This window comes from Arachis hypogaea, chromosome 12, assembly GCF_003086295.3.
Source record: "Arachis hypogaea cultivar Tifrunner chromosome 12, arahy.Tifrunner.gnm2.J5K5, whole genome shotgun sequence".
NCBI classification, from domain to species: Eukaryota; Viridiplantae; Streptophyta; class Magnoliopsida; order Fabales; family Fabaceae; genus Arachis; species Arachis hypogaea.
The window spans coordinates 96,027,422-96,045,653 of record NC_092047.1 but is presented as its reverse complement, the minus strand read 5'-3'; the positions used below and the strand labels follow the sequence as shown (position 1 = coordinate 96,045,653).

Sequence of the window (18,232 nt, the reverse complement as noted above, 5' to 3'; positions counted from 1 at the left end):
TACACAAAGGAATCTCTATACTGTGACATAGAGAATTTCTCTTCTTTTTCTGTTCTCTTCTTTTTCATATGAGCAGGAACAAGGACAAAGACATTCTTGTTGAAGCTGATCCTGAACCTGAAAGGACTCTTAAGAGGAAACTAAGAGAAGCTAAAGCACAACCCTCTAGAGAAGATCTGACAGAAATTTTCGAAAAAGAAGGAGACATGGCCGAACCCAATAACAATGGTGGAGATGCAAGGAAGATGCTTGGTGACTTCATTGCACCCTCTTCTGGCTTCTATGGAAGAAGCATCTCAATTCCTGCCATTGGAGCAAACAACTTTGAGCTTAAGCCTCAATTAGTTTCTCTAATGCAACAGAATTGCAAGTTTCATGGACTTCCATTGGAAGATCCTCATCAGTTCTTAGCTGAATTCTTGCAAATCTATGACACTGTCAAGACCAATGGAGTTGATCCCGAGGTCTACAGGCTTATGCTTTTCCCTTTTGCTATAAGAGACAAAGCTAGAACATGGTTGGATTCACAACCTAAGGAAAGCCTGAACTCTTGGGAAAAGCTGGTCAGTGCTTTCCTGGCCAAATTCTTTCCACCTCAATAGATGAGCAAGCTTAGAGTGAAAATCCAAAACTTCAGACAGAAGGAAGGTGAGTCCCTCTATGAAGCTTGGGAAAGATATAAGCAATTGATCAAAAGGTGTCCTACTAACATGCTTCCAGAATGGAGCATCATATGTATATTCTGTGATGGTCTGTCTGAGTTGTCAAAAATATCATTGGACCATTCTGCAGGAGGATCTCTTCATCTGAAAATCCCTGCAGAAGCTCAGGAACTCATTGAAATGATTGCAAATAACCAGTTCATGTACACCTCTGAGAGGAATCCTGTGAACAATGGGACGCCTCAAAAGAAGAGAGTTTTTGAAATTGATACTCTGAATGTCATATTGGCTCAACAAAATATTAACTCAGCAAGTCAATATGATTTCTCAGAGTCTGAATGGATTGAAAGCTGCATCCAACAGTACTAAAGAAGCATCTTCTGAAGAAGAAGCTTATGATCCTGAGAACCTTGTAATGGCAGAGGTGAATTACATGGGAGAACCCTATGGAAACACCTATAATCCTTCATGGAGAAATCATCCAAATCTCTCATGGAAGGACCAACAGAAGCCTCAACAAGGCTTTAACAATAAGGGTGGAAGAAATAGGTTTAGCAATAGCAAGCCTTTTCCATCATCTTCTCAACAACAGACAGAGAATTCTGAACAGAGCCATTCTGGTCAGGCAACCATAGTCTCTGATCTATCCAAGACCACACTAAGTTTTATGAATGAAACAAGGTCTTCCATTAGAAATTTGGAGGCACAGGTGGGTCAGCTGAGTAAGAAGATTACTGAAACTCCTCCCAGTACTCTCCCAAGCAATACAGAGGAAAATCCCAAGAGAGAGTGCAAGGCCATAACCATGACCAACATGGCCGAACCTGGAGAGAGTGAGGAGGACGTGAGTCCCAGTGAGAAAAGCCTCATGGGACGTCCTCTGGACAGAAAGGAGTTTCCCTTTGAGGAACCAAAGGAATCTGAGGCTCATACAGAGACCATAGAGATTCCATTGAACTTTCTTCTGCCATTCATAAGCTCTGATGAATATTCTTCCTCTGAAGAGGATGAAGACATCACTGAAGAGCAAATTGCTAAATATCTAGGAGCAATCATGAAGTTGAATGCCAAGTTATTTGGTACTGAGACTTGGGAGGATGAACCCCCCCTTGTTCACTAATGAACTGAATGCATTAATGAGGCAGACATTACCTCAGAAGAAACCAGATCCCAGAAAATTCTTCATACCTTGTACCATAGACACCATGACATTTGAGAAGGCTTTGTGTGACCTGGGGTCAGGGATAAACCTTATGCCACTCTCTGTAATGGAGAAACTGGGAATCTTTGAGGTACAAGCTGCAAGAATCTCACTAGAGATGGTAGACAAATCAATGAAATAGGCTTATGGACTAGTAGAGGACGTGCTAGTGAAGGTTGAAGGTCTTTACATCCCTGCTGATTTCATAATCCTAGACACTGGGAAGGATGAGGATGAATCCATCATCCTTGGCAGACCCTTCCTAGCCACAACAAAAGCTGTGATTGATGTTGATAGAGGAGAGTTGGTCCTTAAGTTGAATGAGGACTACCTTGTATTCAAGACTCAAGGTTCTCCTTCTGTAACCATGGAGAGGAAGCATGAAAACCTTCTCTCAATACAGAGTCAAACAAAACCCCCCACATTCAAACTCTAAGTTTGGTGTTGGGAGGCCACAACCAAACTCTAAGTTTGGTGTTGAAAGGCCCCAACCCTGCTCTGATTATCTGTGAGGCTCCATGAGAGCTCACTGTCAAGCTATTGACATTAAAGAAGTGCTTATTGGAGGCAACCCAATGTTATTTAATTATATCTATTTATTTTCCATTATTATTTTATGTTTTCTGTAGGTTGATGATCATGTGAAGCCACAAAAACAACTAAAAAATCAAAAATAGAATGAAAAACAGCATTAAAAATAGCACACCCTGGAGGATAAGCTTACTGGCGTTTAACGCTAGAAAGAAGCATCAAGCTGGTGTTAAACGCCAGAAACAGGCTACAAGCTGGCGTTAAACGCCAGAAACAGGCTACAGCTTGGTGTTTAACGCCAGAAACAAGCACCAACTTGGCGTTAAATGCCAATAAAGGGAGAAAAGCTGGCGTTTAACACCAGAAACAAGCAGCAGTCTGGCGTTAAATGCCAGGATTGCACTCTAAAGGGCATTTACACGCCTAAATGGAGCAGGGATGCTAAGTTCTTGATCCCTCAGGATCTGTGGACCCCACAGGATCCCCACCTACCTCAACTCATTCTCTCTCTTCTTCACACTTTCCAATAACACCCTTCACCAATCACCTCTATCTCTCTTCCCCATCACCTCTTCACCACTCTTCCCTCCCAAACCCAACCCCTACTACACATTTTTTCCCCTTGGCCGACACACTCACACCTCTCCATCTCCTCCATTTTCTTCTTCTTTTCCTCTCTTCTTTCTTCTTTTGCTCGAGGACGAGCAAACCTTTTAAGTTTGGTATGGAAAAAGTATTGCTTTTTTGTTTTTTCATAACCATTAATGGCACTTAAGGCCAGAGAAACCTCAAGAAATAGGAAAGGGAAGGCAATTTCTTCCACCTCTGAGTCATGGGAGATGGAGAGATTCATCTCAAAGGTCCATCAAGACCACTTCTATGAAGTTGTGGCCAAGTCATCTGTACCCTATGCAATTCAGTTGGAATTGTCATAGAGGGAAACATCCTCATTGAAGAGGATAATCCCATCACTAAAAAGAGGATGGAGCAAACAAGAGAGCCCACTCATGGACCTCAACAAGAGCATGAGGAAATTCCTCATCATGAAATCCCTGAGATGCCTCAAGGGATGCACTTTCCTCCATAAAACTATTGGGAGCAAATTAACACCTCCCTAGGAAAATTAAGTTCCAACATGGGATAACTAAGGGTGGAGCACCAAGAGCACTCCATCATTCTCCATGAGATTAGAGAAGATCAACGAGCTATGAGGGAGGAGCAACAAAGGAACAGAAAAACAAGGAACTCACTTTCAGGCACGGCTTCGCCTTGTTACCAACTGTGCTCTATCAGGCTTACCAGAAACTATTGGAATAGATCCACACTTAATCTTATATATAGCATCTAATCTTCGGGGTTGTTTTGATCGGAATTAGCACTCTGCTTTGTCGGTGAGGAGAAAGACTTTGTTTAGGACTTTGTTCTTGATCTGGGATCGGGGAAAACGTTTACCTTTTAGTAGCTCTCTTTCTGAACCAATAGATCAGGAAGAGACATAGAGGAGCTCAAGAGCACCATTGGTTCTTCAAGAGGAAGAAGACGCCACCCTCACTAAGGTGGACCCGTTCCTTAATCTCCTTGTCTATTTATTTTTCTCTGTTTTTGTTCTCTATGCTCTATGTTTATTTATGTTTGTGTCTTATTACATGATCATTAGTGTTTAAGTGTCTATGCCTTAAAGCTATGAATGTCCTATGAATCCATCACCTTTCTTAAATGAAAAATGTTTTAACCACAAAAGAACAAGAAGTACATGATTTCGAATTCATCCTTGAGATTAGTTTAATTATTTTGATGTGGTGACAATACTTTTTGTTTTCTGAATGAATGCTTGAACAGTGCATATGTCTTTTGAATTTGTTGTTTATGAATGTTAAAATTGTTGGCTCTTGAAAGAATAATGAAAAAGGAAAAATATTATTGATAATCTGAAAAATCATAAAATTGATTCTTGAAGCAAGAAAAAGCAGTGAATAACAAGGCTTGCGAAAAAAATATGGCGAAAATAAAAGAAAAAAGAAGAAAGAAAAAGAAAAAGCAAGCAGAAAAAGCCAAGAGCTCTTTAAACCAAAAGGCAAGAGCAAAAAGCCAGTAACACTTTAAACTAAAAGGCAAGGGTAAAATAAAAAGGATCCAAGGCTTTGAGCATTAATGGATAGGAGGGCCCAAAAGAATAAAATCCTGGCCTAAGCGGCTAAACCAAGCTGTCCCTAACCATGTGCTTGTGGCGTGAAGGTGTCAAGTGAAAAGCTTGAGACTGAGCGGTTAAAGTCATGATCCAAAGCAAAAGAGTGTGCTTAAGAACCCTGGACACCTCTAATTGGGGACTCTAGCAAAGCTGAGTCACAATCTGAAAAGGTTCACCCAGTTATGTGTCTGTGGCATTTATGTATCCGGTGGTAATACTGGAAAACAAAGTGTTTAGGGCCACGGCCAAGACTCATAAAGTAGCTGTATTCAAGAATCAACATAGTGAACTAGGAGAATCAATAACACTATCTGAATTCTGAGTTCCTATAGATGCCAGTCATTCTGAACTTCAAAGGATAAAGTGAGATGCCAAAACTGTTCAGAGGCAAAAAGCCACTAGTCCCGCTCATCTAATTGGAGCTAAGTTTCATTGATATTTTGGAATTTATAGTATATTCTCTTCTTTTTATCCTATTTGATTTTTAGTTGCTTGGGGACAAGCAACAATTTAAGTTTGGTGTTGTGATGAGCGGATAATTTATACGCTTTTTGGCATTATTTTTACATACTTTTCAGTATGAATTAGTTAGTTTTTACCATGTTTTTATTAGTTTTCAAGCAAAATTTATATTTCTGGACTTTACTATGAGTTTATGTAATTTTTTGTGATTTCAGGTATTTTCTGGCTAAAATTGAGGGACCTGAGCAAAAATCTGATTCAGAGACTGAAAAGGACTGTAGATGCTGTTGGATTCTGACCTCCCTGCACTCAAAATAGATTTTCTAGAGCTATAGAAACCCAATTGGCGCGCTCTCAATTGTGTTGGAAAGTAGACATCCAGGGCTTTCCAGCAATATATAATAGTCTATACTTTGCTCGAGTTTTGATGACGCAAACTGGTGTTCAAACACCAACTTCCTGCCCTATTCTGAAGTTAAACGCCAAAAACAAGTTACAAACCAGAGTTAAATGCCAGAAACAGGCTGCAACCTGGCGTTTAACTCCAAGAGAAGTCTCTACACGTGTAAAGCTCAATGCTCAGCCCAAGCACATACCAAGTGGGCCCCGGAAGTAGATTTATGCACTATCTACACTTAGTTACTCATTTTCTGTAACCCTAGTTACTAGTTTAGTATAAAAACTACTTTTAGAGATTTATTTTTACATCTAGTTTTCATATTTCGAAACTGAGACCATTGTACACGCTTGGGGGGCTGGCCTCACGGCCATGCCTAGACCTCTTTCACTTATGTATTTTTAACGGTGGAGTTTCTACACCCCATAGATTAAGGTGTGGAGCTCTGCTGTTCCTCATGAATTAATGCGAAGTATGTTTTTCTATTCAGTTCAAGCTTATTCTTATTCCAAGATATTCACTCGCACTTCAACCTGATGAATGTGATGATCCGTGACACTCATCATCATTCTCACCTATGAACGCGTGCCTGACAACCACTTTCGTTCTATCTGCAATAGCTTGAGCGTGTATCTCTTAGCCTCCATTCTGAAAGATCGGAGTCTTCGTGGTATAAGCTTGAATCAATTGGCAGCATTCTTGAGATCCGAAAAGTCTAAACCTTGTCTGTGGTATTCCGAGGAGGATCTGGGATGGGATGACTGTGACGAGCTTCAAACTCGCGAGTGTTGGGCGTAGTGACAGATGCAAAAGGATCAATGGATCCTATTCCAACATGATCGAGAACCGACAGATGATTAGCCGTGCAGTGACAGCGCACTTGGACCATTTTCACTGAGAGGATGGACGGTAGCCATTGACAACGATGATCCCCCAACATACAGCTTGCCATGGAAATGAGTATGAATGATTGAATGAAGGCAGTAGGAAAGCAGAGATTTAGAAAGAGTCAAGCATCTCCATATGTTTATCTGAAATTCTCACCAATGAATTACATAAGTATTTCTATCTTATCTTATATTTTATTTTATTTTAATTATCAAAACCTCATAACCATTTGAATCTGCCTGACTGAGATTTACAAGATGACCATAGCTTGCTTCAAGCCGACAATCTCCGTGGGATCGACCCTTACTCACGTAAGGTTTATTACTTGGACGACCCAGTGCACTTGCTGGTTAGTTGTGCAGAGTTGTGAAAAGGAGTTGAGATTACAATCGTGCATACCAAGTTTTTGGCGCCGTTAAGATCACAATTTCGTGCACCAGTATCTTATACTTTGCTTTTATTACTTATATTATTGATGAAGCTAGTCACAAAATAATTTCAACATTTCTTTATGTAGGAGAAACCACATGCAGAAAAATGAAAAAAATGCAAATTAAGCATTATGATACTTTAAAAGAGTTGTTCGGAGATGATAGAGCAAAGGGGCTGCTACTTCATGAGAAAGAATTAAACAACTTGATAGAGATCACATCGACTTGAATGACTCGTTTGAAAATATTAGGTTTTCTGACATAGATATTAATATGGCACATGATACCCCTACATTTTCTGCTAATTTATATTCACCAAGTGCTCCTCATGGCCAGCCAAATCAATTAGGAGGGACTCCAATTTCAAGAGATACAAAGCGTAAGGCTCCTATGAATGATTTCTGGAGGCACAATATGAGAAGGTTGCGTTAGGAATTACTACCATGGCCGATGCTATTAAAGAGGGTAATTATCTTTCTAGCAAGCTACATGATGTCGCTTAGAGGCAGGCTGAATCAGTTGAGAGACAAGCTTCTGTGGCTGAAAGGCAAGTTTCGGTAGTCAAAAAATATGTCTCATTAATTGAAAGACAAATTGCAATTGCTGAAAAAGGGTTAGTTATTATGAACAAAGTAGGCCTCGCCTTTACAGCGAATCAGATGTACGGGATATGTTGACTGGATTGGGTTTGGTAGGTTTCATATCGGATGCAATGTTATCAGTTTTTATGTGAAAATGAGAAAAAAAAGTGCCAACTTTTTGGTATCCCACCTGAAATGCGACTGGATGCTCTTTTTCATTTCATGACTGCTGCTGGTGTTTGCTTAGGAGATATGGTACTTCAAGAAAATATTTACCATTACAGGTATAATTTTTATACGCACTTATTTCTGGTTAATTTGATGTTATTGTTTTTAACAATTGATTATACATTTTTTATTGCCGTAAAGTATGAGTATATCTTCATGTATTTGAACAAGATATCATTTTCTGTTTTATTTATGTTAACAGATGGTTGCAAATCACTTTTTGTTGAAACTTTGAGATTGATTTATTGTTTGAATAGAAAGATATTAACAAAATAGTTTATTATGACCAACTCTGATATTTGTGTTAATTTATGTTTGTTGTATATGCTTGTGTAGGAATCATAATACTTGAAATTGTTTTGGGAACAATGAGTATTGATGTGGCAGAAATTGGCAGATTAAGAAATTAATATAAGAGATATGTTGCAAGTACAGTTCTTAACCAATCGAAAATCTGTTTATCAATTTAGAAGGTTTGTCACAAAATTAGAATAAAAATACTGGGAGTATGAATCCCAGGTCGTCTCCCAACGAGTTGCAGGAAAGAATGCAGATTATTGGTCAGAGGTTTTCCAAGAAATTTTTGAGTTTGAGAAACAGAAAAATTAAATAAGAAAATGTATATAATTCAAATAAAGATCTTGATCGGGAGTAGATTAATTGGAAGTTCTATCCTTGTTGGATTTCTCTCAAGATCAATTGATAATTGAAGGTTGCTTCTACTTAGTTATCCTTTACCAAGTAAAGTAAAAGAAAGTCAAGTAAGTTGGAAGTCTACTTCTATTCACAAGTTCTAATCCTCTCCCTTGGGAAGGATTAGCGTTAGTAACTAGAGAGCCAGCCAACAATAAACCCAATTACAATTTAACTCTTGAGTAATCCAACTCAAGGTTCTCCTTTTAATCACTCCCAATCAAGTTAGAAAACTACTCCATTGTCATGAATGTAAACTTCACAAAATTAAAAAGAAAAATAAAGAAAGACATGATAATCAATAATAAAAGAGAGATCAATTAAAAATAAAAATGGTTCTTGTATTAATAAATTATAAAAATAATCCAATTGTAACTCTGGACAAATTAAGGATATGAAAGAGTAAGTGAAAAGTAAGGAAACAAACTAGAATGATGAAGTTTTGGCAGAGGTAATAACTCTTTGCAATATTCCAATCCAAAAAGCAATAAAGCAAAATTCTAAGAACTATGAATGTGTAGAGAGAAAACCTAAAGGAGGAGTAAAGTCATATCTAAAAACTAAAAACTATCCTAATGCGTTCCCCCTGAGTTTCTGCATGTTCCCTGGCTCTAGTCTGTGTTTCTGGGCCAAAACTGGGTCAAAACACAGCCCAAAATCGCCCCCAGCGAATTCTGTTAATTCTGCAGATCGCGCATATCACGCGTACGCGTCGTCCACGCGTGCGCAGCGTTTTTCCTTGCCACGCGTACGCGTCGTTCACGTGTTCGCGTCACTCGGGCAGCTTCCAATCCACGCGTTCGCATCAGGCACGCGAGCGTGTCACTACGATTTCTCCATTTCGCGCGGTCGTCTGAGCCATGCGTACGCGTCGCCTCTCGCTGGTCATCTCCTTAATTTCTTGTGTTCCTTCCATTTTTGCAATCAAGCTTCCTCTCCATTCCCTAAGTCATTCATGCCCTATAAAGCCTGAAACACTTAACACACGGATCACGGCATCGAATGGGATAACGGAGTATTAAAATACATAATTAAAAGTCTCTAGGAAGCAAGTTTTCAACCATGGAGTAATTTTGGGAAGGAATTGTAAATACATGCTAATCATATGAATAAGTGAGTAAAGATTTGATAAAACCACACAATTAAACACAATATTAATCATAAAATAATGGTTTATCAAGTATACTGCTTAATACAAGCAGAAATTGATCATAGGTTACTATCTTTAACTAGAAAAACTTTCTTTTTTGAAGTAGATGTGTACAGACGGCTCCAGCTCTGTAGAGTTGAGTTTTTGGAAGTAGGCATATGCTGATGATGACTCTGACTATGAAGAATTATCCTTTTTAAAACTGGTGTGTGGTGATAAAATGGTACTCTCCTAGAGTCTTGGTCGTTGTTACTCTTTTGGTGTTTTGTTATATATTTATAACAATTGTATATGATTTTTTGTCGCATGTATTAAGAAAGAAATGCTAGCCACTTCTGATGTTAATATTTTATTTTGTAAGGCCGATTTAGTGAAATTTTTCCTTAAATATTATTAAAGAGATTAATGATGTAACCTATGAGTAATTTTTATTATTTTTTTATAAAATTATTTATTTGTATATATTTAAAAAACAATGATACATCTTTTTATTTGTGACATTTAAAAGACAATAGAAAATAATAAATTTTGAAAAAATATTATTGTTAACAAAGATAATACGTTAAAATCCTAAAATACAATTGGGATTATTTTTTTATTAGAAAAATGATTTGAATACATTAATATATTATAATTTATATATTATATAGATAAGGGTATTAATGTAATTTCATTTGTGTATAATTTTTTCTCTTCTTATTTTTTCTTCCATCTAAATAAAAAAATTTTTCTCCTATTTTCTTTTCATTTATTTTCTCTTCATCCAAACAACACACAAAAAAATTTTAATTTTTTCTTCTATTTTTTTCCTCTCATTTTCTTTCTTCCTATTTTTTTTTCTCTCATTTTCCATCTTGCATTTAAATAAAGTGTAAAGGACCAGGACACATTATAAATTTATGAAAATTTTGGGTCTAATATAAAAATATATCAAGTTAGGGTTAGGCTCATTTTTTTTGTTAAGGTGGACTGCAATTGCTCAAATAAATTGCAATTAACGTTAGAACGAAAGAGCACGAAGACGTTGGAGAGGGAGCGGCGCCGCTTGGAGCATGCATCTTCTCTCCCATTCATAAAGTCAGTGCCACCCTCCGCAGTCAGCAATGGCAGAATTAGAAGGCCTTATCGAACACCATGTTTCCAAGCCAGCAGCAACATACTTCGAAGGAGTTCCATGCACAGTAGTCGATTCTGTGCTTTTTTTGCTTTGTCATCAAGAATCGTCATCATCGCATATTGAAAGATATAAGCCCGTGATCGAATGTAATGGAGATCTTGTACAAGTTAAATGAGTGATAGAGTTACCAAACATCTTTTCATTTAGACTTGATTGAGAAATAGGAACCTCTATAGGATGAACATTGATGGGTTAAAATATAATTTACTTTTTTTGAACATTTCAAAGTCATAGATGGTGGCATAGATGATCCATACAACGTAATGTATATATGTATCATGTATGTTTTCTATATCACTTAAAAAATTTTACTGCTTCAAAAAAAAAAAAATTAACAACTAACTTAGGGCAATTCACCTAAATAAATTGTTTCACCTTTAAAATTATGCAAATGTATTGTTTCTAAAACAAAGACGCAAATGCATTGTTTTAGAAATAATACATTTACGTAAAGCAATTATAAGAAAAACAATTATTTAAAAGTGAAACAATTTATTTAGGTGAATTGCCCACTAACTTATGCATCAATTGCAATTATAAAAAATATGGAGGCAAATTTTTTAGTAAAACACTATTATGTAAAGAGTTCAGCATAGCCACTAATTTAACATATTTTCATACGGTCCTTAAGGTTATGTTTGTTTGAAAAAAATGAGAAAGAAAGAAAAAAAATTATTTTTTATTATTTAATTAAAAAGAAAAATAAAAAAAAATTAAATAATATAAAAAGATAGATAAGATCTATCAAATTTTTTTAATATTAAAAAAAGAAAAAAATTTATTATATTTTTTTATTTTTAATATTATTTTTTACTATATTTTATAATATACAAATAAAATTATTTTTTATTTTTTTTTTAAATACATTTAAAAAAATAAAAATTTATTTAATTTTTTTTTATTTTTTAATTTTTTTTCTTTATTTCTTTCTTTTCCAACCAAACATGCCCTAAAAGACCTGATATAAACGATTCCCCAAGGGAAATACACAACGCCTTTCCTCAAACTTAACTTTGGGATTGGATGATGTATGCATGTACCTACCAATGCGAAGGTATACCCTAGGCTTTTCCAATAAAACTTTGTTCTCTTTTTTTTTTTTTTTTAATCTCCGACTAACTAGTAAAATGGCGCTTCATCTGGTGGTTCCTTTTCATTGACGAAGCAAAATTAACATGAAGAAAGGCCCATGTGTAATGCACATGCCCATCAATTCATGTTCCATTAATGGGTGACCCAAACATTTCTTGTACAAAAAGTAAATAAAACTGTAACTAATTTATTATTATTAGTTTTTTTTGTCAAGAATTTATTTTTACTAATTTATTCACTATTAATTATCGAAGACAAACTCCATATCAAGTCACAAACCCCAGTTAAAAAAACCTACTTCCTTTGTTATTAATTAATTATTTAGTTATCATAGTTATAACAAATTTTATTCAAATATTGAAAAATTATCTAAGAATTTAATTGGTTTTATTTTTATTTCTTATTTTGATTTTCAACTTTTTCTATTTTTATAGTTTGATAAAAAATAAAAATAATGAAAACAATAAAATCTTGCTTTCTTTGTTTAAAATTTTTCTTTTACAGTTTTAAAAACAAGAAATTAAAAAAGAAAAAAAAACGAAAATTAATTATGTCCTAAAATCCACACATGAAAAATTAATGAGGGTTGGCTAACTGATTTTTATGTTAAATTTATGTTAATAACATCTGTTAATATAAAAAGTTTATGTTGAAAACCTAAACCTTTTAGTTTTTAAAATATATATTGTACAAAAAATTATATAAAATCTAAAAGTGTGTCAAAATAAGTAATTTCATGAGCAAAATTCTTAATTTAAAATAGAGGAATTAATGTTAATAATGTCCGTAATTTTTTAAAATAAAAAATACAAAAAAATAAAAAATGTAAATCAAACGCATTTGTAATTTTTTAAAATAAATATATATAAAAAAATCAAGGTACTCAGGAAAAAATATATATACATATGAAGGAAATAAATTCTTTGGGAGATAGCTGCCTTTTTCAGTTTCTCTGTCCATGTGATGTTTCGTGTTCGTTAGAGATTAAGAATTATTGATAATAAATAAATAAAATAGAGAGAGAAAAGAAGTTAATGAGAAAGAAAGAGAGAGAATAAATAGGTGCATTAATTACATGGTAATTATTTTACAGACTATTGAAGATTCCCCTCCACTCCTTAGTCTCCCTCGCTCGCTCCATAAGTACCCCCCCCTCACCTCACTCACTCCCCATTCGCCCCAACCCCCTAATTACCTCCAAACATAACCAAAACCTCTCTCTCTCTCTCTATCTCTCTCTCCAATGGCTAGAATGGGAACCACTCTTCTCTACATTGCAACACTGGTCTCTGTTTTTGCTGCAGCCACTGCCAGAATCCCCGGAGTTTACACTGCAGGTTCCTGGCAGGGTGCTCACGCCACTTTCTACGGTGGAAATGATGCATCTGGAACAATGGGTATCACCTCTTCACCATTTCTTCTCATTTTCCAAAACGTCTTAAACAAAACCCTCTAATTTGCCTTATCTTTATCCCCCAAAATGTTGCTTCACTTAATTATTTTTTTTATTTACGTTTTAGTCACTAGCCGCGTTTCAGCTAACACCTTCTCTTCCAAATCCATCAATGCTTTTACTAACATGTACCTAACTTCTTAGTAGGTTGTCACACATTTATTACCCCTGTCACACATTATTTTTTAAGCAAAATATAACACCCTTTGAAATATAAATTGAGTGGGGGCATTTTTGTAATTTGGTTACCAGGCGGTGCATGTGGGTACGGGAACCTATACAGCCAAGGGTACGGCGTGAACACGGCGGCGCTGAGCACAGCTCTGTTCAACAACGGGCTGAGCTGCGGGGCATGCTTCGAGATCAAGTGCGACCAGGACCCGCGGTGGTGCAACCCCGGCAGCCCCTCTATCGTGGTAACCGCCACCAACTTCTGCCCACCGAATTTTGCCCAACCCAGCGATAACGGCGGTTGGTGTAACCCCCCAAGGGAACACTTCGACCTCGCTATGCCAATGTTCCTCAAGATCGCTCAGTACCGCGCTGGAATTGTACCCGTCAGCTACCGCCGGTGAGTTCCCAAACCCCCTCATTTCATATGTCCTTTTTGTCCTTCTGCTTCAAATATCTCTTAGACTCTTACTTGAGGGTAAAAAAGTCATTTACATTACTTTCTTTCTTTTTAGTCTAAAGTTTCAGCTTTTATACACCAACAATCTTTGTTTTAGAGTTTTGTTAAGAAAATTTAATAAAATATTTTCTTTCTGAAGAAAAAAGGTTGAAAATAAAATCTTTTTGTTTTATAGAATTTATGCAAGATGTTAGGTTGCATAAATTGATGTGTTATAACATGTTTTAGCGTTTGTTTAATTTTTTTATGGTTTGTGAAATTTGTTAAAATAATTTAACTGGACGTGATCTGTTTTTATTATGCTTTAGCTTCTAAAAAAGAAACTTGTAGAATGTAGAGTATATTACACTATATAACTAGTTGGAATTATTTTATGCTTTTGTTTTCTAGTTTTTGTCTTTTAATTAGAGTGGGTTAATATTTTGTCATTTAAAACTAGAAAAATTAAAATGAACTAGAATTACACTATTAATAGAAATTAAATGCACTTGAGATATACTACCATTTCCTTTTCCTTTAGTGTAGTTTCGTTAAGAGTGAATTGTCTGCTACTCATTTATAGAAAAATCCTGAAAATACTATTTAGCTTTCAAGAGTTTTTGGCGTTTTTATTATAATTTCCAAAACGGGATTTCCCAATTGCCTTGCTCTTTATACAGTACTATCAATTACCAACCAGAAATTGCAGAAGATGGGGGTTGAAAATCTTGCTTTATTAAGTCGATTGTTTTCTTCTGTGTTCTTTCTGATTTTCTTGGGAAACAAACAAAAGAACGACTACCAGAATCTCCCCTCCTCAGCAGTTTCGTCCATTTGCCCCGAAACCGAATAAAAGAAAGCCCCATTGGCATTGCATAATTCTGGGAGCTTTCTTTTCAATTTCAATTTTAATTATTCTTTTGGAACTGTCCTTTGTTAGTATTGATTATTGAATAATAAAATTCAAGTGCTCAAAGATAATCCAAAAAAGTTTTTAGCCATGTAATGTAAGTATGTAACCCAATAGGCCATTATTTACCTTCCGTGTAAATGCGTAATTACTAAAATAACCTCGCACATTAAACAAAATCCTTATTACTACATTCCTTAATCCCTGATAGATTAACCTGGAAATTACCAAAGAAAAAATCCCAGTCAAAGCTTGAAGTTTCGATGATTTGATTGATACTACTATTTGTTTATTTTTATTTTTTCTATTTTCAATTTTTATACTAAATCATAAGCAAAAAATGTTAAGTGTACGTAAATAATTTATTATTAAATCAACTATTATATATTTATATGTAAATATATATTTTATATTTTAAAATATATTTTATACCAATAATTATTTGAAGATTTTTTAATTATGTGCGGCATAGTTGAATCATAAATTATCACTTTTTTTAATATTTTATTGGGCGGTACAGGGTGCCATGCAGGAAGATAGGTGGAATCAGATTCACAATCAACGGTTTCCGTTACTTCAACTTGGTCTTGATCACCAACGTCGCGGGTGCAGGGGATATCGTCCGCGTGAGCATAAAGGGATCCAAAACTGAATGGAACCCCATGAGCCGTAACTGGGGGCAAAATTGGCAATCCAATGCTGATTTAGTGGGCCAGGCCCTCTCCTTTAGGGTTAAAGGCAGTGACAGACGCGCCTCTACCTCATGGAACGTGGCACCATCTAATTGGCAGTTTGGCCAAACCTTCATGGGCAAGAATTTCCGCATCTAAAAAAAAGGTTAATTTTTAAAAAGATATTAATTATTATTTGTAGTTTTGACTTGTTTGGGTTTTTAGTTTGGCGCCTTCAACTTTTCCTCTATTTTACCGGGAAAAGTTTTTGAAGCTGTGTTTGGGTAAAGTGTAAGTGGGTAGGGACCAAAATGTTGAGAAGGGTAGATAGGATAAAAAAAAAGTGAAAGTGACTTTATATAAATGTGAGTGACTGAGTGGTATGTATGTGGTGGAATTTAGCTTTTGTGTCTTTTCTTTTTTCTTATTATTATCGAGGGTGAAGTTGTGAATGTGTTTGTTTACTAAAAAGTGTGATGGGGTAGGGGTATTGTTGGAATATTTGTTACCCAGCAATGCTTCTTAACTGATGTAATGGAAGGGCTGAGGAGGCTGCAACAAGGTGCATGTAGCCCGCAGTTCACTTTATTATGAACATGAGATATTATTATTATTATTATTATTATTATTATTATTATTATTATTATTATATGTTTTCAAGTTAATTTTGTTGGTTTCCTTTGTAAGGGATTAATTCTGATTTTTTGATATTGTTAAATAGTGTGAATTTTGTCTGCATTATTTACCTACTATAATTTGCAAAACTGAATTTGATTATATAATTTAGCAATAATAACCGGTATACAAACTTTAGAATTGAATTTAATTATTTCCTAAAAGTGAATATTTGCTTTTCCCTCTTTGTCTCCCCGGAAAAAGAATGATTCTCTATGGATGCTATTCTTCTCATCCGTCTAATTTTGATTGGTACTTTTAAGGGTTTAAGACAAGGTTATTCCTAATTATAGTTTATTTATTTCGTACATGGAATGAGTAATTTCTATTTCCTCAATATAGTTAAACAGGCTATCGATAATTAGATGTGCATCTATTCTTTGTCAATATGAAAACAGGTCATATAGCACCGTAGTTGACAAGTTGCTACTTTGTACATATTCTTTTTGGTTCTTTTTTTTTTTTTTTGGGTAACATTACGGGGAAGCCCAAGAGAAAAGGACTACAATGAGTTTGCTACAGTGGTGTATTCACCCCTCATGCATAATCAAAGGCATCAGGTTGGCAGGTGGAGAATCTAAAATGTGAAAGCTTTCTGTCTGCTAAACACTCTCTTTGGCTATCCAATTTGAGCATTTGTTCGCTTCCCTGTGCACTTGGTTGAACTTGAGTTCCTAGGGTCTGTTTCTGTACAGCTCAATGTTGCTAATTAGAGAGTTGCATGTTCTTCCTTCCTCCATCAAATTTGTGTTGAATACTCTCAAATGCCTCCAGAGAATCCATTTCCACAACTAATCTTCATATTCCCAAATCCCATGCTAGCTTTAGGCCGTGTAGAATTTCCCATAACTTATGAAGCTGCTTCTCTGATTTTCCATTTTTGTGTATCGGACACATTTCGGATACGACATTCATCAACACTCGTCCGACACGCATGTCTTCTGTGTCCAATTGTATTTTAATAAAAAATAAAAAATTCTTCTCTGGACACGCTTGGACATATCTAACTACCATCACGTGTCAGCATGTCTAAATTTATTCTTAACCTGTCTGTGTTGAGCTTGGCCCATCCTTGGAGAGGAGCTTTCTAGCGAATTTGGTTGAGTTAAATCTCAATTTGGCCCCTGAAATTTGGCTCGAGACTCAAAATGATCCCTACAATTTCATTAGCTTCAATTAGAACCCCCCAAATTTGCAATCGTGGCTCCGACTTGCCCCTGCGATAATCTCCGCCACCGAAAAGCTGATTTGGCACAGTGTCATGACATAGTAGACTACACGTGGCCTGTTAAGTGCTGAGTGGGATTGCTAACAGTTACATGACCTGGAGATAGAGTTTTATATCTCAATCTAGCCCCTATGATTGAAATAAATCCCTAGACAATGGCTCAAAACCCTTAAACTGATAATTCATCATCGTCTTCATAGGGATGATTGGGAGCAGCAGTCAAGGTTCAGGGAGCTCAAGTAGGTCACGTTCACATGGAATGCGGGCGAGGCCCACCAATCGCATCAGAGCAGGGAAGCTTCCTCAATGGTGTGGATGCGGGATGCACCCTGTTCTTCGTTGGTCTGGTACAAACGCCAATCCTGAGCGACCTTTTTTGGGTTGCCCAAACTACAATGTGAGTTATTGAATCTTGGGAGCTTATTGGACCTCCTTATTAATTGTATTTTATGTTAATTGTTTTCTGGTATCGTTGCAGACCACAGGAAAGAGATGGTGCGGACTTTTCGTATGGGCAGATGAGGAGGAAGAAACCATTGTTGGGAGAGTTGATTCTGCAAGAGATGTTGACCATTGGAAAATGAATTTAAGCTGGACAATTAGGGATTTGGAAGCTGATGTTAGGGTTTAAAAATATGGGACTGTATTTTAAGTTTGTTTGTGTTTTCGATTGTGGTTTTGTGTATTAGTTACGGCTTAGTTGTAGGAAAATAAACCATGTGAAATTGTTCCTAATTGTACAATTGAAATTGACTTGAATGCAATAGATATGTTAAACATCACTTTTTGCCAGTTTTATTTTCAAGTTGGCTAATATGGTCATGTTGAATATTTTCAATTTTTGCAATGTAGTGGTATGAAGTTGCAGTAAAAAAACAGCACCTAATTGAACATAAATTATTATAATATGCAAGTTTCAATTTCAATTTGGCTAACATGGTGATGTTGAATATTATCACAGTCTTCAACGTGCACATATCAAGTTACAATTAAAACAACACCTA

At 35.8% G+C, this 18,232-nt stretch overlaps 1 protein-coding gene, 1 long non-coding RNA gene and 1 other non-coding gene across 3 annotated transcripts; 2 read left to right on the top strand and 1 right to left on the bottom strand.

The window, feature by feature from the left end:
* Positions 1 to 608: 608 nt before the first annotated feature.
* Positions 609 to 716, bottom strand: LOC112732199 (small nucleolar RNA R71). The gene has a single exon (XR_003167935.1). It is a non-coding gene; the product is annotated as a small nucleolar RNA R71 (small nucleolar RNA).
* Positions 717 to 12,605: 11,889 nt separating this feature from the next.
* On the top strand, positions 12,606 to 15,968 carry LOC112727769 (expansin-A4). The gene is made up of 3 exons (XM_025777668.3): positions 12,606 to 13,078; positions 13,387 to 13,705; positions 15,175 to 15,968. The coding sequence occupies exons 1-3, from the start codon at positions 12,925 to 12,927 to the stop codon at positions 15,482 to 15,484; spliced, it is 783 nt and encodes a 260-aa protein (XP_025633453.1). The 5' UTR covers positions 12,606 to 12,924; the 3' UTR covers positions 15,485 to 15,968.
* Positions 15,969 to 16,109: 141 nt separating this feature from the next.
* On the top strand, positions 16,110 to 18,010 carry LOC140177075 (uncharacterized). The gene is made up of 2 exons (XR_011868756.1): positions 16,110 to 17,625; positions 17,707 to 18,010. It is a non-coding gene; the product is annotated as an uncharacterized lncRNA (long non-coding RNA).
* Positions 18,011 to 18,232: the final 222 nt, after the last annotated feature.

Coding starts and splice junctions, on each gene's coding strand:
- LOC112727769 (XM_025777668.3), top strand. CDS start 12,925: ATGGCTAGAATGGGAACCACTCTTCTCTACATTGCAACACTGGTCTCT. Junction 13,079..13,386: donor TGATGCATCTGGAACAATGG/GTATCACCTCTT, acceptor TTTGGTTACCAG/GCGGTGCATGTGGGTACGGG. Junction 13,706..15,174: donor GTACCCGTCAGCTACCGCCG/GTGAGTTCCCAA, acceptor TGGGCGGTACAG/GGTGCCATGCAGGAAGATAG.